The 22,824-nt window shown below is 46.7% G+C and overlaps 3 protein-coding genes across 7 annotated transcripts in view; 1 reads left to right on the top strand and 2 right to left on the bottom strand.

Moving 5' to 3' along the window:
• Positions 1–7,484, bottom strand: part of LOC131108418 (partitioning defective 3 homolog) — a 183,159-nt gene extending 175,675 nt beyond the window's left edge. The window contains exons 1-3 of one of the 4 annotated variants that reach the window (XM_058059327.2): positions 7,441–7,484; positions 5,498–5,591; positions 3,924–4,306 (exon numbers count right to left, since the gene is read on the bottom strand). In XM_058059327.2, coding sequence (XP_057915310.2) covers positions 3,924–4,043 — 120 coding nt within the window. In that variant the 5' untranslated portion in view covers positions 4,044–4,306; positions 5,498–5,591; positions 7,441–7,484. Of the gene's footprint in view, positions 1–3,923; positions 4,874–5,497; positions 5,592–7,440 lie in introns of those variants that run through there. The other 3 variants (XM_058059332.2, XM_058059333.2, XM_058059330.2) reach the window with 3 other exon arrangements.
• On the top strand, positions 6,434–18,586 carry LOC131108419 (NEDD4-like E3 ubiquitin-protein ligase WWP1). 2 transcript variants are annotated; one of them, XM_058059335.2, is made up of 25 exons: positions 6,434–6,714; positions 8,388–8,444; positions 8,757–8,848; positions 9,575–9,713; positions 9,973–10,097; positions 10,191–10,343; positions 10,756–10,828; positions 11,219–11,400; positions 11,621–12,014; positions 12,210–12,305; positions 12,474–12,648; positions 12,777–12,831; positions 13,059–13,143; positions 13,722–13,850; positions 14,017–14,089; positions 14,168–14,239; positions 14,361–14,449; positions 14,706–14,865; positions 15,223–15,356; positions 15,787–15,927; positions 16,011–16,131; positions 16,612–16,716; positions 16,942–17,038; positions 17,120–17,192; positions 17,348–18,586. In XM_058059335.2, the coding sequence occupies exons 3-25, from the start codon at positions 8,779–8,781 to the stop codon at positions 17,445–17,447; spliced, it is 2,841 nt and encodes a 946-aa protein (XP_057915318.2). In that variant the 5' UTR covers positions 6,434–6,714; positions 8,388–8,444; positions 8,757–8,778; the 3' UTR covers positions 17,448–18,586. The 2 variants fall into 2 exon arrangements, with proteins under 2 accessions (XP_057915318.2, XP_057915319.2); XM_058059336.2 differs by lacking the exon at positions 6,434–6,714 and adding an exon at positions 6,732–6,883.
• Positions 18,587–18,789: 203 nt separating this feature from the next.
• Positions 18,790–21,872, bottom strand: rmdn1 (regulator of microtubule dynamics 1). Its single transcript, XM_058059352.2, has 10 exons — positions 21,569–21,872; positions 21,348–21,459; positions 21,192–21,276; positions 20,830–20,989; positions 20,664–20,753; positions 20,537–20,592; positions 20,123–20,210; positions 20,024–20,054; positions 19,818–19,951; positions 18,790–19,711 (listed from the first exon to the last, which is right to left on the bottom strand). The coding sequence occupies exons 1-10, from the start codon at positions 21,692–21,694 to the stop codon at positions 19,670–19,672; spliced, it is 924 nt and encodes a 307-aa protein (XP_057915335.2). The 5' UTR covers positions 21,695–21,872; the 3' UTR covers positions 18,790–19,669.
• Positions 21,873–22,824: the final 952 nt, after the last annotated feature.

Here is a 22,824-nt window from a genome sequence, read left to right as displayed (position 1 = left end):
TCCTGTCTTTCATGAATAGATCCTTGGCTGTTTACAAACGTACTACTTCATTAATGGAATGAAATACGTGATGGACAGAGGAACATTTCAGCTTATTTCACGTGTGAAATACCAGCATTATTACGTTATTAATACATCTCATGTGGGTTATGTGATGTAGATCCAAACATCATGCATTCACGAGGTGCCCAAAGGTTTGCATGAGACTGCATGTGAAACCGTAATCTTTGTCAGTAACAGAAGTTGATGCGTGTCATGTGGCAATGACAAGGAGGGAAGAAGCTAGCCGCTAATACCCTGACATATGTAGCCTTAAAACAGCCGTGCAGCGGCTTGGCATGGCAGCGGCTTTTGGCACCGGCACTCGCGGCTTGGGCTTGCCTGTCGCTGTTTGGCAAGCACTGCAGGAAATCCTTGCAGCTTTGCATGCAATACTCAAGCTTGGCCCGCAGCTCCGAGTCCCTGATGCACCCCCCTACTCGTACACGTCCCTGCATGCCCGCGTTCGCCCCGCCGCCTACGCTGCACATGTGCAACTGTTGTCTGTACACCTGAGTAGCGTTCTAGACCCGACCTTCCCTTGACCCTGAACAGAGGCACTGTTTGATCGAGATAAGGTGCTCACTGGTGCCGTTGACTCTTGGGTCAGTGGGGCGAGCGGGGAAAACCGCCACACATCATGAAATCAGGCTGGGCTAGAAAATGGAGTTGCCTCACCCAAACAAGACTTCATCTTTGCTATTGGCTGATCTCAATGTTTGGTGCTCACACCACGTCATGACATAACGACACAAAAGCAACAATCCCGTCTACACCAACCATGAGCCCCCCGTGCTACAAACACTCCCAAAAAGCATCAATGTGACCTTGTGTCACAATTCCACCCAAATAACTTCCCTTTGTAGTACACGTACACGCATACATGAGGATGTCGGCTGATCATGTGTACATGGTGCTAATCATCTGCCTCAACATTCCATGCATCAAAAATGACTGCAAGGTGTTTTTGGATAGATTGCAGTAATCTCTTGTTTATTGCAGTTACCTGGTTCCATACAAAACCTGCTTACCACATTCTAAATACACTTTAAAACAATATTGGAGCCCTCATGTAACAGCCCTACAGTCACCTTTACACTCCTATTACCCAATATAGTAGATATAAAATGAGGCATACTGTATAGGACGTAAAAAGGCCACATGCGTCTAGCTAAGTCGGGGATGGACAGGAAGTGGTGTCTTATCGTATCTACAACAGTAGCCCGTGTTAGTGATGACTGTGTCTGTTGTGAGATCATTCAAACCTGCAATAAAAGCCTGTTGTTCCAGCAATCAAGTCTGGTGCTTGTGTGTCTCACCCAACAGGACAGTAAGTACCATACTACATCTCATCATGTCTTTAGAGGCAATGCCTTACTTCTATATATATATATATATATTTGTATGTGAGTGCATTTAGCCATGGCTGTGATTGAAAATGCTTCATTTGGGGGAAAAAAAGTACAATTTGCTTAAATATGCACGATTCGACCACAAAGCATCATTTATGAATAACTATACTAAATTTCTGACATAGAGTGAAAGTTGAAGCGGGGAGGGTTTACTGTATACCAGTAGTAAATATTATTACAAAGTACAAACTGCCAACACGTTAACACGTTACACGTACGCTCGGTGAAGGGAGACGTAAGAGATTCAGGACATGAATTGAACTGCTTCTCAGTCCATCTTATGCAAATCCAACCCATATTGTAAGAGACGGTACACAGTCATTGAAAAAGAAGATTATTGTTAGAGATGATTGGCAGGCATTGACTACCACGGGTCCAGAGGGGAGAAAGCTCTTGTATGCTTCATGTCCAAGCAGGCATGCAGGATGGCGCTTCTCCAGCATAATACGCCTTATGAAGCAGAAGGGATGTTTGACTCCAAGACTGGCCGCCAACGACAAATGTGAAGGCAGCATGAGATAAAAGCTAGCATGCCGCTACTCTGAGGACACCCGGAGACGGCTAAACATAGAAGAGGCCTTGCAACACAAAGAATCTCAAGACAAGCAGATGATGAGAGGCTGGCGAGGCCAGGCTTCCCATCCAGCCCGTGCTCAGTGAACTTGTGCTCTTCTGTTCATCATAAAGTCCCGACACTGTGCAATAGCTGATTCTTATTACGTTATTACGTCAGCATGGTTGTCTCCGTGCATAGATTTCACCCCAAATGGGTCTGATGATGACCCAAATTTCTACCACAGTCGGCCCGCCCTGGCCCAGCATGTCCACGTGGTCTATTATGGCAGCTGCACGTCCCACAAAATAACATCCTTTCTCCTGCTTGGGATCTCCATGATGACTTGGTGGGCCAAGCGAAGAACAACTTCAGCCACGGAACGTGTGAGAGACGAGCAAAGCAATTTAGCTTGAACCCTTCGTGACGGCACAAAGAAGACAAGATCGGCTCTGGAAGTTGATGACGTTTGAGTGGCTCATTGAGGCCTTCTTCTCATGACATGGTCCTCCTTCACATCGGCCGTCCAGCTACGGTGCTAATCATCAGTGTGTATGATTCAGGCTGGCTTTGCAGAGGTGGTGCATTTCTTACATGCTGATTAGTACGCATCTACTTCTAACACTTCAGAGAAGGAATTATGCTTGAATGCTTTGTCAGCTACAGCATCAAACATCTCATACAAGTCATCAAGCCTCCCAAAGGTCCAAAGGGCTCTGCTGCTTGCTTTGCAGATGTCTATTCTGTCCCGAGCCTACGCTTCTACATTTACACGAGCAAGGCACGGATCGATGGAGCAGTCGCCTCCGTTCTGCTGAGCCATTGAGAACTATGGTGGAGAGACCTGTGACCTGCAGGAAGAGCCCTCTGACAATGAAGGTCCATCCGCGCTACGTCTGTCGACCTTCTTTTTCTATCTTTTATTATATTCTATTTTTTATATTCTGTGGGTCTGTAAAGTTCAGCAAAAATGCCCCAAACTCTGGCAGCATGGATCTCTCTACTCTGAAGATGGCTGGCAGTCAATGAGTTCATGAAGTATCCATCGACACGATCTTTAAACAGGACGTCAAGGAAACGTACGGCATAGAAATTCTCAACAAAAAAAACATGTGTGCCCGAACACAGCACACCTTGCTGGGCCGCAGCAGGTGGCTCCTCCCCTTCTGTACTCTGCTTCCACTGTAGTAGTCATGTCATGGTATTTCATTAGGTACACTTCCCTCCACGTGTGCAAACTACTTACATCTACATAAGAAAATGTAGATCCATCTTCTTGGGCTTGAGAAGCAAATAAATAATCGGTATCGGTGAGAAAATATATACAGTACCGTGCACCTCTAATTACCACTCTAGTATATCCTCATAACTTAAAGCCGCTCACCTTACATCTCTATCTTGTACTTTTTGTCCTGCATTGAGCCTGGTGGACCAGGCCAGAGTCAGCTGGGATCAGCTCCAACCTACCCCCACCAACCTGATGGATGATGCCCTGATATTCTTCTGAAGTCGTGGAGGATGTAGACAGCACCATGGTCTGGACAACAACCCCAGCAGAACCTTAGAGAGCTTGTGCATTTGGGCCATAAAATGCATTGAAAGGAGCCCCAAACCATGCCCTGCTCCCCTGCTCCAAGGAGAGCAGTTCCAGGCCAGCTTCACATCTAATACAATGGCACACCTGCACACAAACCAGTCTTAAAAACTCTCCCCCAGTGTCAACTCACACCACAAACAATCCGGCCACTTGTGATCCTACCATGATGTAACAAAACAACGCGGTTGACTCCAAAGCGGCCCCTGCCTGTTTGACCGGGAAGTCAGCACCCAAGCCGACCGGCTTTGCCTGAAAAAAGGCGCCAGGCTGCGGCTACGGCGTGCAAGGAGTCGGCCTCCCCCGGAGCGAGACGCTTTCTTACCTTGGCGATGGCTCGTTTGTATCTCATGGCGGCTTGATCGACGAGGCTGCTCACTTTCATGTCCCCGTCTCCGCAAGGGACCACCACCCGCGTCCGCCCGAAACACACGGTCACTTTCATTTCCTAATTCCTCCAAAACGACACTCAGGCATACATGGCGCTGCGCGAAGAGTGGGAATCCGTGGGAAAAGCTCGGCGTGACGGCTTGTCCTGCGTGGCCGTGCAGCCGGCGGTGTTATCCAGCGGTGACTGCCTGGTGGGTGTCGTCCTCTCCGTGTTGACTCACTTGAGACAAACTTCCCAGCGGCTCCCAGCTGACGTGACGCGGCGAGGGCGTCCACATGTTGCAGCAAGCAGCAGGAATGTCTCCGGTGCACAACAACCTGCAGGAAGAAGAACTCAAACGCACCATGCTCACTTTAATGACACCTTTTCCCTCGCGAGGCCCCGTCTGGGGGCGATACTGTGCCGCACATGGTGGTATCCGTCTGATACTTGGGAAGGGCATGGCCGACACCGATACTTCTTGCTTCAATGTTTTCAACTTCTTGCAATGATTTTGTGATTTTTCTTGATGACGATGATCACAACAAACGGTAAACAAGTTTTTATCAACAAATTTGTTTGTGAACAACACATAAATAAACAATACGGTACAGTATGTGTCACAACATGAAAGAACCAAACTTCAATGTAAAGGTCAAAAGTGTTGAAATTGTTATTCAACTGATAATGTCCTATTATTAATGCGTACAGTACCTTCAAGTATTGAAGTATATTGACAGACTTGCTGTACAGTGTATCCAATTTACAGGAATGCATGCAAGGTTTTTGGAATATCAGAGGCGACATGTGATGCATTTATCCCGCATGAGGGCATTTGCACCAAGTGAAGGGCGAAGGACCAGGCCCACTGTGAACCGACACCAAAATAACATGTATACATGTATACATGTATACATGTATACATGTATACATGTATACATGTATACGTGTGTCAATGTGCATAGTTGGCAGTGAAGAGCAATGAAAGCTATTTCAGTCTGCCAGCGTGTCCTGACAGCACCAACTCCCTTGCAGGGATTAGCCAACATTCCCACAGGAAAGGAAACTGATTCAGGTGGGTACTGTAGCCACTCTTCTATTGATTTGCATTTTCCACGCTTATCCACTTATTGTCCTATGCAGGTTTCCAGACTTGCCCCGGCAGGGTGCAGGAAGCAAAGGGTGAAATAGGATGTAAAGCACACACTTTGCTGTTGGTGTTGTTACATGCTGGGTGTGATGTCATGCATCCATCCTGGCATGTTACAACAATGTACAACCATTGCAAAGACCTCACGGTTTCCAGCAAGGGCCACATTTGCCCATGTTTGCGATTTTTTTTTCCAAATATTGCAACTTTCTTTTTAAATAATCTTTGTACATTTTCTTCTTGTTATAGTATGACTTTATTCCCGTATTATTATCTTTTTATCAACCTCATTTTCTAAAAAGCACAAGTTTATTTTGATATTGTTGTGTCTCTACGTGTGTTTCTAAAGCAGTAAATCTCTGAAAGCTGAAATCCATACCTACACCATGACTGAGGTCCGAGTCCAGTCTTGACTGAAGCTGCAGGTCTCCAGATAGTGCATCAGTCAAACACTTCCCTCTGGTGGTGGCAGTCTGTAATTACATTAACGGACACAGTATGTACTGGATAATGCAGCACGTATACATCACAAATACCACGATCACAATAGATGTATTGCCATTGTCAGTAAGAAATTGGATTTGTGCAACAACATAAAACACAGTCTAGCAATAAGATCAAATAAAAAGCATGCAAAAAGACTACCAATATAAAAACCACAACTGTGTATATGTACAACTACATATCTCCATCTATTGACATGACAAGGCAAAACCAAGCAGTGTGAAATACAATGACATGCATATCCCACCCAATATGACATACGTAACCTGCACTCGCATCAAGAAGCCCCTGTGTGATTGGCAGGCAGGACCCTGAAATGACAGACAATGGTACTTTCCAGTAGACATGGTCCCACTGTCCCACGCCGTTATTTGTGCTCCTTTTGGACCCCAAAATGGCAGAAAAGACCACTTTGGTTCCACTGCACTTTTGTGGTCGGGGAGATGGGGTAAACATACCACACCCTTAATGGGGTCCTATTGGACCCAAATATGGCAGAAAAGGCCATTTTTCTTTAAGTTTCTGCTTGTAGCACACTTCGGGGTTTAGGAGGTGGGGGGACATCCCACAGCCTCAGGGGCCCCATCAGACCCAAACATGGTAAGCAGGACTTGATACTGCTACTGCCCTTGTTATTGATGGGCTGGATCAATCTGTCCTTTTCTAGTAGGTGCACATCATGGAGGGTCTCTTAAGTTTACAGTGTGTTTTGCAGAAAATCTTATATTTTGTAGTAGTTTGATCTTTCAGTGTTTACTCTGGCAAGTAGCTGCAAGTGTGCATTAAAACACACACACACACACACACGCACACAAAGTTGAGTGGAGCACGGTAAAAGTCCATGAGTTTGTGTAATCTCCGCATGGCCATATTGTGCAGGCTTTGCAGCGACCGCTACGCGTTGTGTGTGCCGCTATTACACAGCGCTGTGTTTTGCTGCATGGAGAGTGTCGCGTTGTGCAGCTTTTAGTGTGTTGTGTACGAGGATGGAGGAAGAACCGTAGCAGACGGACGGAGGCCTTTTAACAGCGCCGATAAGGAGCCTTTGACGCCGACCCAGCGTGTGGGAGAGCTCAGACACAAACGGGCGAGGTACGCTGCTGTCTACGTTTGACTCGTAGTTACCAAACGACTGCCTTGCGGCGTCCTTATTGCTGTCAAAGACTGACCTCCACATCCAAGCGAATCATTCGAGTCGCCGTACCGTGACCAGTCATTAGCACCTCTGCTAACGCTAGCTACCAAGCCGGCTAGCTGTCTCGTAAGTAACGTTGGCTGGCTTTAAGTCACATTAGCTCTGTGTGCTAACCCATTAGTTGTGGCTTTTGTTCTTCGATTATGACGATATATTTTCAGTTGGTCACCTTGATACACATCACCACGTAGGTTACAAATGGTAGCCATTGATTAATGTAGTTGATCACAGGGGAGCAAAATGAAGCAGCTTTTATGTAGCGTTAGCGAGCTATGTGGCTAACTAGCGAGCTATCTGGGTGACATTATATTTCGTTGCCGACCACTATGTGGTTAGCACGCCTTATTTGACAGTTACTAACAATAGGACGGCAAAGGTGCTTCAAACATCGGTTCACATTTGCAAAATGATCCCTCGGAGTGTTGGGAAAGACGCTGACAGATGAAAACCACAGTGAGAGTTGATGTTAGCAGTCAGTTGATTTGTGTCCAAACTATTGCAAACGACTGTTAGCACCAGTGTTCACAACATGGGTTTAATTTCATTTAAATTGTATGTTTTATATAGCGCCCAAAACAACCGAAGTAATGAAAGGGTATAATTCATATAAAATGTGTCTGTACCTTGTTCTTTTCAACAACAAACATAGCCATATCTTATTTGTCTTATTTACAGGATGTCGTGTACACTGCGCATGTGCAACAGAAGGGCTGCACTATTTAAGAGATTGTGTGAATTTCTTGATGTGATTATTATTTATTTTTATTTTTGCTTAAAACCGAGCTTAGCTTGGTTTTGTTCACACACACATTTTTGTAGTGTTTTACTTTAATCATATTAAAAAAGTCATCGTCATTGTTGGACTCCTCATTTCCTTGTTTTGCATTAAAGAACATTTCCGGCGTTCTTCATGGAAGGCCCCGGAAGGAGGACTGTTGGCACAGGACTTTCTTAATAGGAATAAGAAATGGGCAAAGTGGAGAGGACAAATGTGGGAATGGAGATCACTTTGTTTTTTGGAGCAGGGTTATTACCAAAGGTCATTGAGTGTTAGTGTTAGGGTTAGTGAGTACATTCATACCAGGGCCAATTAACACACACATACTGGCCTGTGGATTGAGGAAGCATCAGTGGGGCAGAAGGAGCAGGTAGTCCCTTCCAGAGAGGGTGGAAAAGCTAGGACACATAATAGTTTGTTTGTGCGTGTGCCAACAATAGCAAGGACGTGTGGTCACTTTCCTGCCGTCTGCCGTAGGACCAGCAGCTGGCATCAGTGATATTGTTTGGTCAGTAGCTTGTTTGGTAGTAGCTCGTGTTATGGTTATGATTATTATGTTGTTGTTGTGCCTGTTGTGAGATGATTGTAGTCCGTGTGTGATACGAGTGACACCTAGTGGTCTGTGTTGAATACTACATCAAGTCAACATCTTTTAATGCCTCACACTGTGTTTGTATTTTAGCTTAAATGTCAAATGAGCTTCAATGCGCATATGTTTTGCTCATCATAGTTTTGCTCATCTGTGCATTGAGCAGATTGGGTGGATTTAAAAATGCCTTCTTTCTGTTTTAGACCAACCATGGGACACGGCGTGGGTTGATCCGGAGCATCAAGTCATATACAGCGATTGTGAGTATGTCACTGTATCCCAACAGGACACCTTGGCCAGTTACGGTACAGCCGAATGACTCTTTAGCTAAACATGCTACCTTTATAGCCCTACTTGGGAGCTCACATGTCCCACAATGCTCTATGGCTGTGCTTTACTTCGCTGATGCAAGTGGATTGTGGGGGCCATGCTAGGGTTAACTTTGATGAACGTTAGCGGTTATCCAATGCAATGCAATACAGTTGCAGAGTTGGACTACACTCTTAGGGAGGTGAGGAGAATGTGCAGTACATGTACCCTGTTGTCAGTGTGGCGTGTGTGTGTGTGTGAAGGTTCCCCAGTGTGGTGTAGGACATGGCCACAGCCTCGCTCAGAGGAGAGTCGAGCCCTAACCACGGAGGAACATCACAGCTCCATGCACTTGGTAGGTCCAAGCTATGCTGAGTATACTATACTATACTATACTATACTATACTATACTATACTATACTATACTATACGTGCACTCAATAAGTGCCTTGTTATACAGCTTGTGGGGAGGTCATACATTACTGCGTGACTGCACCGTGACTGGATGGTACACGTTTCCTCATACATTCTATATGTCTACTTTGGTTTTAGCATCTACTGACACAGGGATACACTTTGCCTTAATTGCCAACAACCGTGTTATTGAATACTTATTCATTGGGGGTAAACCATTTGTATCTGTTGGAGTCATCGCTACCTTGAAAAGCTTTGACTGTGTCCCCTTAAAGGGGAACTGCACGTCTTTCACGCACGACCCTTACGTGAAACATGAACAATGAAATGCACCACATGGCACCAGTAAGCTAAGCAGCATTCATGTTCTCATCTTTCGCTTTCCGGTGCATTCTGACACAAGAAAAGGAGTTAATTTCAGCGAGCTTACAATGCTGTCATGGGGAGACACCTAGTTCTACTATGGATCCCTCTAAAGAAACCCTCTACATGTGTCCATGTTTCACATAAGGATTGGGAATGATGGGCAACATTCCAAAAAAAGTTTTGTTTTACTTGTTTTTATATCTTTCGAACGCACAGAAAAGAGCCAGACGTGGTCATGTCTCACATAAGGACTGTGACTGACATCTTATCCTTCAACCGTGTGTGTGTTTTTCTTCACCAGTTTCCTGTGCCAAAATCAAGAGGAAGAAGAGCTTGTTTGGAGTGGCCATCTACGTGGAGGTGACGGTAGACGGGGAGTCGCGCCGCACAGCCAAGTCCCACAGCTCCTCCAGTCCCAAATGGGATGAAAGGTTAACTCTGTAAGAAGCAACGTTTCCACCTCTGATGGTACACGGGTGTCAGCATTGTCGTACATTGGACGTGGCATTTCACGTAGTACGTCCACAACTAGTCACTATGCAAGGGTACCACAGACATGCTGACATTTGCCTTCTTCACGCTCCTAATCTTGGAAGAATTATTCTTATATTTGAAACTTTCAAAGGAGTTCTTCTGATGTAAGTCAATCCTGCAAATGCTATATATAACCTTTCTTCTACCGTGCTCCTGAACCGCCAGGAATGTAACACCGCAGAGCCAAGTGGACTTCAAAGTATGGAGTCACCACACCCTGAAAGCAGATGCTCTCCTGGGCAGAGCCACGCTGGACCTGGTGCAAGCCTTGGAGCAGCATGACAGGAAATGTAAGATGACGAGGCACGCAGCAGCGTCACCTCCTGATTGGGAGATGGATCATAATATGCAGTATACATACAGCATGGGATTTTGTTTCTCAGTGGACAATGTCAAGGAGGTGCTGAAGCTGAGTGTGGATCACAAGGGAGTTGTGGTGCCTGCAGGGGAGCTGACCATCTACCTAGACGGACTCACCGACGGTGACCCAGAGGACCAGGCACCACTAACCAATGGAAATGCACCCAATGGCACCAGTAAGCTAAGCAGCGTTCGTGTTGTCATCTACTTTGGGAAGAGTACGTTTAAGTTGGGGAGCAAGTCAGTAGAAGTCATTTGGGAAACCCGCGGGAAAGGGGACTTCATGAGCGTGAATTCCATACCACATGTTTTAACAAGCAGCCAGCGTGTCGCAGCAGGACCCATCCGTCGGTGCCCTTCCTCTCTTGCCTTTTGTCATGCTTTTTCACTTCTGATAAAACTGCTCAACCTCTCCAGGGCTCACCACATTCACACTTCACACTCGGGATGCACTCGCACTTGAATCATCATCATCATCATCATCATCACAACAATGGCTGGGCTTTATTTAGCACCTCAAGCGGGACTGATGACCTTATTCACTCACTCCCGTCTTCTATTTGTCTTAATATCCTCCACTCTTTCCAGAAGTCCAACAGAATGGTGATGCCATCCATGAAAATGGAGGCTCCTCTTCCTCGTCTACAAGGGCTGCCAACAGGTAAAATGTGCTCTTTAAAAATCTCCTCACGCAAATCATTCTTTGGGCTCAAAGGCTACTATGCTAATTAGGGCTGCAGGTATCGAATATTTTAGTAATCGAGAATGCTACCAAAATTTTTCTCGATTAATCGAATAAAACATATTTTTGCTTGTTTAAAGAAAAAAAATCAAACATTTGACTAAGTCATGAAGGAGCAATTGGTTGAATTATTTAGATAGTGGAGTGTTTTATTTCTTAAATGGATATATATATTTTCAACTAAAACAAAAAAGGTTGCTATGCTAATGTTGGCATGCTAACACTTAGCAGGATAGTGCTGAGTGTGTGTATGTATACAAATGGCTAAAGGGCTACTACTGACAAGTGCTCATGATGTTCCACCTCCAGCACAGTGAATGGGACAGACTCGGGCCTGCGCTCAGGTTCCTGTTCGGCCTCTAACGGTGTGGATAGTCGGGTCCCTTCCAGTTCCTGTAGCCCGTCTCTAGGACACGTCGTCAATGGCGACATCACGCCCAGCTCCACCCCAAGCCACCAAGCCGCAGTCAGTGATGCAGCCAGTAGGACTCGTGAGTATGCTCACTTTGTACTGAACGATACTGCAATATTTAATGGCTGTAAAATGTGCTGTACGCACATACTACTTCTGCTGAGTTCATACATTGTAGTATCCGCTACAGTTGAACTGGTCTGGATGTGAGTGCCCCCAAAACTCTGTTACCTTGGCAACATGAAACATGGGCATGGTGGATGACTTGTATGAAGTGTTCCAACATTCATCCTTCCCAGCTGCAGTCAACGGGGAGTCCAGCGACACAACCGAAGATGTGTTGCCTCAAACGGAAAACCACGAGGACGCCCTCCAGCCCGACTCTGAGATGGGGCCAAATGTCGCCTCTCAGCCGCCGTCTGCCAGCACACAAGATCCAGCCTCCTCTTCCGCCGCCAAGCCGAGTGACGGCGCTGCGGCCGCCGCCACCCCCGCCTCCGCACTCGCCTCCTCAGCACAGGGCGGCAGCGCCTCAACAACGTCAGTGTCATCCTTGTCCTCCCCCCCAGCACTGGGAGAAACCAACGTGTCGCCTGCCAGTGGGAGCAATAGTAGCGCTGCAACCGTACCGGACGGAGCCAAACCCAGACAACAGGTGCCTGCCGGGGGGGCCTCAGACCCTCTTCCACCTGGGTAAAAATGACACCTCCACTGCATCTATTTGCTCCTATTCTAGTCCCAACTGTACAGTGTCATCCATGATGTTCTATCTATCATCATCATATCCTCCAGCCATAATAGGATAATAGCATTTAGTGCTTTAGACTGCATCTTTTGCACAGTAACGTTGCTTCTTCTTGGCAACGTTGACCATGTTGTGCCTCTCAGGTGGGAGCAGAGGAAAGACCCACATGGGAGAACATACTATGTAGACCACAACACCAGGACCACTACCTGGGAAAGGCCACAGCCACTGCCACCAGGGTAAGCCTCATCAGCCAGCTTCTTTTTTTCCCACTCCATTGGATCCAGCACGTTTAAGATTGTACTGTGTGTGTATCACTGCAACACTAGAACCATTGGGACATGGAATATGTTGCCCACAGAGGGGAACAAGTACTTGAAAGACTCAAATCTCTCTCTCTGGATTAGATGGGAGCGCCGAGTAGATGACCGGGGCAGGATCTATTACGTGGACCACAACACCCGCACCACCACGTGGCAGCGCCCCACAATGGAGTCGGTCCGCAATTTTGAACAGTGGCAGAGCCAACGCAGCCAGCTGCAGGGAGCCATGCACCAGTTTAACCAGAGATACCTCTACTCCGTGAGACGCTTTTATTGATAGTAGCTTCCATTTCCGTCATTACTCAACCTTACTCAACAGGGATGTAGAAAATGCAGTAATAACATCTAAACTGCAGTAAATAGTATGTGTACATCCCTCCCTTTCAGGCATCCATGATGTCGGCTGAGAATGATCCTCTTGGCCCGCTTCCTCCCGGTTGGGGTGAGTGAAGGCCAAAAGTAGTGTGTGTGTGTGTGTGTGTGTGTGTGTGTGTGTGTCTATATATATGATATACTATGTGGCGCTATGTTACTTTGTTTGAATGTCGGCGATTGGCAATGCATCATCAGTCTGTTGAAACGTTGCTTCCCCCTTCATTGATGTCTACAAATGAGATTGTCGCGTCCCTTTTGGATACTCACGGCTTTTGTTGTTTGGATCATTTCCAGAGAGGCGTGTGGACTCCAATGACAGAGTGTATTTTGTCAACCACAACACCAAGACAACACAGTGGGAAGACCCCCGAACTCAAGGGTGAGATCAGCCAAAACGATCACCGTGGATTCAACACTATTGTCGTTGTTTGATACCTTGTTCCCACAGGGAATGAGGTCATCTGTTCCCAGGTTCCCATCATGAACCTGGATACCAAAGCGTTCATCAGACGTTATCTGCACACGGACTAGTGAAGCCTGTGTTCACGTCTCCATGTACTTTCATAAAGTCCAGTAATCCCTCTTTGTGCTGGGTCGCTGGTTCCAGACCCGACCGCGATACATGAATTTATGATTCCGTATTAATACATAGATTATGCTTGTAGTTAATGCAAACAGAACCTGTTGACAATCTTCTACATCTGGTTTTGAACATGATTAGATGTAAAGTAACACCCCTATTGTTTGACAACATAGTATGAATAATCAGTGAAAATAAGACATCCATCACATAGACTGACACTACCAAGACAGCTGGGATAGGCTCCAGCACCCCCGCAGTTGTTTCCATCAATTCCTATTTAGTTCCAACGTGTTGTTTTGTTTGATCACCAGCTGGATGTCCAGGTCCAAATATGGACTTTCAGTAAGGGTGTCTCTACTTTGTGTTTGTTTCAGGCTCCAGAATGAAGACCCCCTCCCCGAGGGCTGGGAGATCCGCTACACAAGGGAAGGGGTTCGATACTTTGTAGATCACAACACCAGAACCACCACGTTCAGTGATCCCCGCACCGGAAAGTCTTCTGTGTAAGAACTCCTTCCAAAGGCACCAAGGCCATCATCTTCCATGAGAAGCTCATGAAGGATGTTGCCGGAATGGCCAGGCTGTAACGTCGGCCATCTCCTTGAGGAGCATGTTACACAACCATTTTCTGGATCCATACTAACTTTTTCCATGGTTTTCGTTGTTCAGCACCAAAGGCCCACAGATTGCGTATGAGCGCAGCTTCCGATGGAAACTAGCACATTTTCGCTACTTGTGCCAAGTTAGTCTTCCTCTCCGTATTTTCCCACGTCAGACAAAACCTCATCCTAATGAAACGTCCTCTCATTTTGTTTGTCAGTCCAATGCTCTCCCGAGCCACGTGAAGATCACCGTCTCCAGACAGACGCTGTTTGAGGACTCCTTCCAGCAGGTCAATGCATACTAGTACTGCTGTAGTACTACAAGTGCTACTGTCCAGCATTGTGAACACACACATGCTCAGTAACCGTGTCACCAACGCTGTGTGTGTGTGTGTGTGTGTGTGCTTGTAGATCATGGCCCTGAAACCGTACGACTTGAGGCGGAGACTTTACGTCATCTTCAGAGGGGAGGAGGGTCTTGACTATGGAGGCTTAGCACGGTAATGCTATGATCATAATAATAATAATAATAATATCCTTATGCCTAAGTATCAGCCACACATCCTGAGATGAATGGATGGTGGAGACGTGCAGCGGCCATGGCAAGACTAGCCACACCGTGAGAGCCTGGACCGGCGGCCGTAGGACTTGACGCATGCTGTAGCTTAGCATGACTGCAGAGCAGAAGGGACGTAAACGTACATTCCATCCGTCCTAGACGATGATGCTATTTGCTTTGTGCCTTCTCCTGTTCAGGGAGTGGTTCTTCCTGTTGTCCCATGAAGTGTTGAACCCCATGTACTGCCTGTTTGAGTACGCTGGCAAGAGCAACTACTGTCTGCAGATCAACCCGGCCTCTGCCATCAACCCGGACCACCTTTCCTACTTCTGCTTCATCGGACGATTTATTGCCATGGTACGCACGCAAAACCAATCCTCATCACATGGCTGATGTACAACGTAGCGGGATTAAGAACTACTATAAAAAGGAAAGGTTGGCGTCATTGACGATTCCCTCATGGCTGCGTGTACCACAGGACGTCTTCCAACAGACACTCGGCTCACATGCCTGAAGCAGCAAAAGTAAATATGTGGGAGCATAAAGAGCTGCTAGGAATATTTCCCCATGGACGGGAACATGGCTGCTCGACACGCTGAACATTGAACCATGAGTTAGTCAAGGCCGTGTCATCAATCATTTCCACGTTAGCCTTGAGTGTTGGTAGTGTGAATCAAAAGTACCAGGTGCTCTATTGGCTTTTTCCCGTCTCAGGCACTTTTCCATGGAAAGTTCATCGACACCGGCTTCTCCCTCCCCTTCTACAAACGCATGCTCAACAAGAAGCTCCTCCTCAAGGACTTGGAGTCCATTGACCCCGAGTTCTACAACTCCCTCATATGGATCAGGTGAGTATTGTCTCTGGCAGAAAATGACAATGGGTGACCGTCAAGGTTTCGCTTAGTAGATTGACTGCAGGTTTACAAATAAACAGAATAATTACCAGGCCAGTGTTTGAAGAGGGCTGTGGCGTCACACCGGCTGCTCGGCGTGTGTGCCCGAATACAGTGCACCAGGAGCTTGGCTGCCACAAACCATGCTATTATCAATGGAGCTGTCATTGCAGACATCAAATTCCAGACAAACCATACTCTGCTTCTCCTGATAGTAGTGTCATGATGTTTCCTTAGGACTTCTTCCAGTCCTTCTTACCTCCACATCTAAATAAATAAAGGTTCCAGGTACCACATCGGTCTTGAGAAGAAAAGCTAGCGTGCATCTGCTGACGTGTTTGTGTTTCCATTGGTCATGCTTGATGCTCAGTCTCTTCCTCCCCAGGGACAACAACATCGAGGAGTGTGGTCTGGAGATGTACTTCTCAGTGGACATGGAAATCTTGGGGAAAATCACCTCCCATGACCTGAAAGCCGACGGCGCCAATGTCTTGGTTACGGAGGAGAACAAGGAAGAGTACATCAGGTCCAGACCCTAGCTCCTCTTTGGCTGCAGGAATGCATCCTCTCGTGTGATGTGACATGTGACGTGTGACATGTGGCTTGCAGTTTAATGGCCGAGTGGAGGTTCTCCCGTGGCGTTGAAGGTCAAACCAAAGCCTTCCTGGACGGTTTTAATGAGGTGGTGCCGCTTCAGTGGCTGCAGTATTTTGACGAAAAGGAGCTGGAGGTAAGCGCCATTACTTTTCCTGATTGGGCCGCGCCCTCATAATCCTCCACGTCCTCCACTGGACTTGTTTCTAACTTCTTAGCATTCTGGATTCATCCATAGTCTTCTCTTCTGGAACTGGAGCCCTAACTCCAGATGTCCTACTTGGACAAGCAAATGCTGTATAAACACTCGTGACTGGTGCTGTATAATAATAATAATAATAATATTAGCAGCCTGCAAAATCCTTGCTCACTTTAAATCATCCACAATCCTGATGGGAGGCATGGCTTTGTCTTTGCTGTGTGTTGTAAACATGGAAAAACAGTTAGCCAAGACGGCACAGAATGGGACACAGGCTCCACCTCCATCATGTCAGCTGCATATGAAGCACGTTGTTACGCTCCACCAGCCCTTGGCAAACACAGCCAGTCCCCGGCTTCCCTTTTGGTCGCTGTTTCGTGTCGCCCTTGTCATTCATGCGTTGCACGTGTGCCCCAGGTGATGCTGTGTGGCATGCAAGAGGTTGACCTGCAGGACTGGCAGAGGAACACCGTGTATCGCCACTACACCAGGAACAGCAAACAGATCATCTGGTTCTGGCAGGTACCGTCACACACCTTCCCAAGTCCAAAATCCACAACATCTTCCTTTGCTGATGCTCAGGAACGCTAAAACAGTGCTCGGCCTCCAACGTTGGGAGTCCTGCCCATGGAGTAGTTCTTGTCTTCTGGCGATTGTGGACCAGATGGAGAAGCATGGGGCTATCAGTGTTGCTGTTGCATTGAGTCCAAGTGATGTTTGCGTCTTCTCTTCCTTCCTCGCCGGCAGCTGGTGAAAGAAGTGGACAACGAAGTGCGTCTGCGCCTCATGCAGTTCGTCACTGGAACCTGCAGGCTTCCTCTCGGCGGCTTCGCTGAGCTCATGGGTCAGCCGGGGACACGCACTTCCCGCTCGCTAATTACACACTTCCTTTGTCTCCTCGCTAAGCTTTTGGTTTCCTCTGTAGGAAGCAACGGGCCTCAGAAGTTCTGCATTGAGAAGGTGGGAAAGGAAACATGGCTCCCCAGAAGCCACACATGGTGAGTGGATTCTTCCTGTGGAGGATACAGTGGAACCTTGAAGGGCGGACGCCTGATGGATGAATAAGCCACAGACTGTATCCGAGGGCCAATCACGGTACGCTGCTCCTGACTGGTTTGGACCCTTGTCTGTCTGTCTGTCTGTCTGTCTGCAGCTTCAACCGTCTGGACCTGCCCCCCTACAAAAGCTTTGAGCAGCTCAAAGAGAAGCTCCTCTTCGCCATCGAGGAAACGGAAGGATTCGGCCAAGAGTAGAGCGAGTTGGCCCTCCTCCTGGCCGTCACTGATGTGTTCCACCCAAATCAATCCAATAATTGCACAAGATAGCCACCGATGTATATAAGCTATTTTAGCCTTTGAAACCAAATCCCGTTTTACCAGACCCTCTCTGGAAATATGCAAGCATCCCGGCCCTTCTTTCTGTTTCACCACAGAAATCATGGATATTTGAAAGATGGACGGCCTTTACAAAGACTTCTAGCTCTAGTTCTATAGAGCTTTAAAAGCGGAGAGTGGAGGATTCTGGTGCCTGACACGCTCACAAGCTACCCCCCCCCCCCCCCAGGATAAACAAGATAAAGTCAAAGCTCCCTGTAAAATACTACCTTTGCCCATAAAAGCAAGAGCGGATATATATTACAACAAAAATCAGAAACATGAGAAAGTAACGTAGTTGCACCCCCGGTGTCATATGCCAAGTTGCATCTTTTGGCCACGAGATGGCAGTGTTGGCTTACATTACCCCCCCCCCCCCGAACCAACCAGCTTTGATGGATGGGCGAGTCCCACCAACAGGAAGGCGGGGTCATGTTTACTTCCGCTTAGAAAACGCTAGCATGAAAAGTCAATATTGGCAATCATAAATCTGCTTTGATTGATCGATATTCTCGTTTGAAGAATAATCTGCACTTTCACGTGATTTGAAAGATTGTGTGTGTGTGTCCACCGAATTAGTATCATATCAATAAATAGCTTATTAATAAATTGTAGCTTTTACAATATACCGAGCCCACCATCAACAGCGCCCCTACCGGTGGGAATCCGCTAATGCACAGAATGCCTATCCTTATTGATGGTTTATTGAATGTGATTGGACAGCCTGGGGGGTGGGGGGTGCAACCCCGTTACTTTAGTCGGAATGAAATTGTGTTGATCCAAATGATTGTCAGCCTTTTACATCAGATAAAAGTATTTTACAAGGGAGTGTTGATTTCTATTTCCTTTTGGGAAAAGCTTCCTCTTTTATCCACTCGTTCCTTTTCCAAGTATTTTGTTTGCGCTTGCATGGCTACCTCAGATGATAAGACTGCTGTGCCCCCCCAGCCCCCCACACACACACGCACGTGCCAGCTCGTCATTCTCATCCCTTCCCAGCAGACGAAGGAATGGAGGACAGAACACTTCCTGGGACATGTTGAAGGTATCTGAGAGAGGTGACGAGGTGCGCGTGCTGCAGCGAGGCGTCATCTGTCCAAACATACCTGCCACTAATGGATGAATAACCTGAAGAAACGAGGCTGCTCTCATTTCCTCCATGACCGACCCCTGTGCTGAATTAGAGGATGGTCTCGGGTCTTGAAGGCCTTTACAACGTAGCGGTGGATGTGAAAAAGTCTTGGGAAGGTTTACAGTCCTCCAGACGTTTGGTGTGAATGCTCAGCATGTTCTTCCTTGGATGAAGGAAGGCTCTTACCAAATCAATATGGACGCTTGGTAACATATCCGATACAGAAGAGGCAAAACGGCCATCACTGTTATCCAAAGTCATAGCTGGTATCTCCTCTCCCTAAAACGCCAACCATCATGGCTGCTTTCATGCATGACGCAGGAAAGAAAGACTTGCATTACAGAGGCTGGGTAGGCAGGATATTTACTTTTTCAAATAAAGATGACTCAAATACCAAATTTGTGGTTGATTAAGTGGATAATGGATTAATCAGTGATTAATGGTTGAATCACCACGTTGCTGACATTAGGGACTTCCACTGTAAAAGCAAAACGGCTTCCAGTCAAGGAAGGAAGGAAGGGATGATGACACGGACGGTACATTGGATCAAAGGTGTACTTCCTGTGGATGAACATACTCTCCATCGTACAAACTACATGACATACTTCACTCCATGATTACATACTTTATACCACGATGACCAAGTACAAGAGCCACCCTTTCCTTGTTGTCACATCACAGAGCGTTTCGGGGGTGGGGGCGGGGGCTGCATTGACCCCCCCAGTTTAACATTGGGTGTATATTGCCATGTAAACAGCCACCACTGTACAGAAGGGCCTTTGTATATTATGAGCTTGAGCCATTTGAAGACGAGAGAGAAATAAATATGTGAATGACCCCGCCCCCTGGCATGACTGGGCTTTTACGTTGTAGAAATGTGACACGACGGTGGAAAGCTGGAGATGTTTGGACATGTGTCGTCAAGGCAGGAATGACATCAAGTTCAAGTCCTAGAGGTCCCATCAAAGCTTCATCTGAACTTCTTTAAGAGGTCAACAGCTTCTTTGTGGACCTGAATGCAACAAACACAAACGCACCTGACATCTTCTCATGTGGAACACGAGGACCAGTAGATCCTCATCGTCAGGTCAGGCATGGTGATGTGTATTTCCATGTACCTCCTTGTCTTCCAGCGTGTGCACGGGGTAATCTTTAGCTTTCTCCAACCACAGCACAGCCTGCCGCTCGTCCTTCAGAGCCATGTAGGTCTTCCCCAGCATCAGCAGGTTTTTGCTGTAGAAGTTGGGATCCACTTGGAAGACAAAAACACAGGAACGTTCACGCTTTGCCGGCAACACAAAACGTCAATTCAGGTCTTACTCACCCTGCTCAGCTTGCAAGAAGAACTGCAAAGCCTTTAAGGGGGCGGGAGAAACACGTCTGTGAAAGTCACTTCTCACGGCCGCCTGAACGCAACACTCACCTCCTCGTACGTGGACGTGGGAGGACACGCAAAGATCACCGCCGCCACCTTGCGTTGGTACCACGGCAGCTCGGCAAAAGCAAAACACCTCCAAGTACATCATGGACATGATTACTAAGACTACATCACAGACTGTACATTAATATTCCATCATAGATTATTACTAGACTATATCATATACTATATTATTACTATTCCATCATATTTGATTGTTATTATTAGAAGTCTTAATCATGTGTAGAGAAGACAGGATGGGTGTTCCTGCTTGAACTCGTTCACCTTTCAAAATAAAAGTGTGATTGCACCATAAAAGCTGCTGCTGACAAGCGTCACTTAGAGAATGTTTCTGAGTACAAGGTGAGTTGAAGGTGAGTTGAAGGTGAGTCCAGCCAGCCAATTAGAAAAGAGCCTCACCAGTATCCCAGGATGTGTAACGACGTGGCATCTTTGGGATTGAGCTGCAGGGCTCGCTGGGAGCAGAATACAGCGAAAGAGGATTAGAATGCGGGCATGGAACATGTTCCCCCGACATGTCTCTCACCTCCAGATGTTCTCGTATGATGTAGGAATTTCCAATTTTCACCTTGACGCCCTCGTAATCCCCCACATCGCTGATGCATATGGCGTACCACTGTGGGATGGAACATCTTTACACCACGTCCTCATTCAGGTCCAAAATAAAAGGTGGAGAGGTCCAGTCTCCTTGCCTTGTGTGCTGCGAAACACGTGTCGTCTTTCTCCAGAGCTTTTTTGGCGTATTCGAAGGCCTCGTACATCAACTGCTGCTTCCTTCCCGCACCCGTGTCAGGGAGTACCGACATGTCACGTGACGCTCGGGCCAGCCGCCACAGGAACTCGGCGTTATCGCTGTGCACGTTGACACGGCGTGCATGTGAATGGACAAACATTTAGGATGTGATATCATCTTCATCTCATGCCCGGATGTCACATGAAACATGACCGTCTGTGTGCGTGTGTGTGTGTGTGAGAGAGAGAGAGAGAGAGTGTATTGCTGCGGTTTGAGGTGTTCTTCAGATGAACGTCCACCAGAGAATCAGGTGGTCCTCACCTGTGCTTGTGCTGCAGTAGAAGCTGGTAGAGTTTCTCTGTCTCGGCACAGCTGTAAAGGTAGTCCGCCTGCTCCAAAACCTCCTCTATTCACAGGAGAAAAAAACATGTTTCACCGCCTCAAACTTGAATGGAAGTCACAGACTGGAATGTTTACCTTGTTCTAGCGCCAGGACCACAGCAGAGGTCCGCACCTTGTGGATCCATACAGATCCATACAGCAGGCAGGAGAGCGCGGGCAGTCCCACCACCATTGCTGTCCGACCACTCTGCTCACAAAAAAGTCATACAAATCAAACATATTTACTTGGTTGAATGAAATACACCCACCGAGTGTGGAGTCGGCGAAGGGCGGCGGTCAAATGCAACAATATTTACCGTGAGGACGCCGGCCATCCGGGTCGACGTTGCCCGGTAAAACGGACGAGCTGTCGGGATTCGGGTGCCTTTAAGAGCTTTCATGAAGGTCCAGTTGACACACCGCGTCCAAACGATGCCAGCCATCACCTCGAAAAGTCTCAACCTGCTAAGTGAGGAACTTTGCAAGCTCAACCTGTTCCTTATTTACAGACCGGTCCCCGACGAGGGAGGCGTTCAAGATCACACAACCTAAAACGTTATAAAATGTAACGAACTGCGGTTTTTAACGTGTATTTCTTTTTCTTTGTTGCTGTTGGGGTTTTTTGCAAAATAAAAATTTTAAAAGCAAACCAAACAAAAAAAACTATTTAAATGTGCTGAAGGTACTTTCAAATGGTGATAAAGATGTTTAAACGTTTGTCGCTTGCTTCCCTTTATGAAACTAAAACATAAATCAAACAGCTTCCACCAAACTAATGTTGTTGTATAAAGTTATTTCAAATACACAGCTAAATAGTATAACACTCTGGTTCGGACGAAGACGAGTTAGTGTGGCATCATTGAACGCATCCCGCAAAGTCGTGCCCCCCCTTTTAAAGCAGTCGATAAGAAACACTGGGCGGCCTTGCCAAAGTTCCTCACTAACCTTTGACGGTTAAAAAGAAACCGTGACTACACCAGTAAAACAAGTCAATAAATGACTGGACTGGAGGTTGAACAATTTGCAGAACAAGCAACACCCGTACATACTGTACATAACCTTTTCACTGGGTGTGTTAACACAGGGCTCTACAACCTGTGACCCCGGGGTCTTATGTGGCCCATTTCTCCGATGGGAATATTGTATCAAATTAAACATGGGACTTTACAAACATTGAAATATTAATTATTGGTAAATGAAAATTTCACACTAATAATTCTTATAGAAATATATTGGAGCGCTTTTAGCATAGTCTCATTTAAAACAAAAAATCAATTAAAGTCAAGAATATCAAAGTTCCCCTGCATCCTTTAATTGCATTTGACCCTCAGTGGAAACATTTGGAAAGGAACATCAAATCACATGAATCCCAAGGTGAATATCCGCAGATACTGCTTCCTCAGTCTATAAGCATCATTAGAAATATAACAATAGCCACAAGAGAAGAGAAGTGACAAATATCAATTGCATCGCTAGTTTTGATCCGACAGTGATACCACCCTTTGTATCGAGCCTATCGCCTCCTCGATGATGCGATCCCATCATCTCAGGCCACCCGCTTCAAAACATTTAT

The sequence above is a fragment of the Doryrhamphus excisus genome, linkage group LG5 (assembly GCF_037039965.1).
Source record: "Doryrhamphus excisus strain RoL-2023G ecotype Guam linkage group LG5, RoL_Dexc_Guam_v1.1, whole genome shotgun sequence".
Taxonomy (NCBI): Eukaryota; Metazoa; Chordata; class Actinopteri; order Syngnathiformes; family Syngnathidae; genus Doryrhamphus; species Doryrhamphus excisus.
Note: the sequence above shows the minus strand (reverse complement) of the source record. Positions and strands in the feature narration are given on the sequence as shown.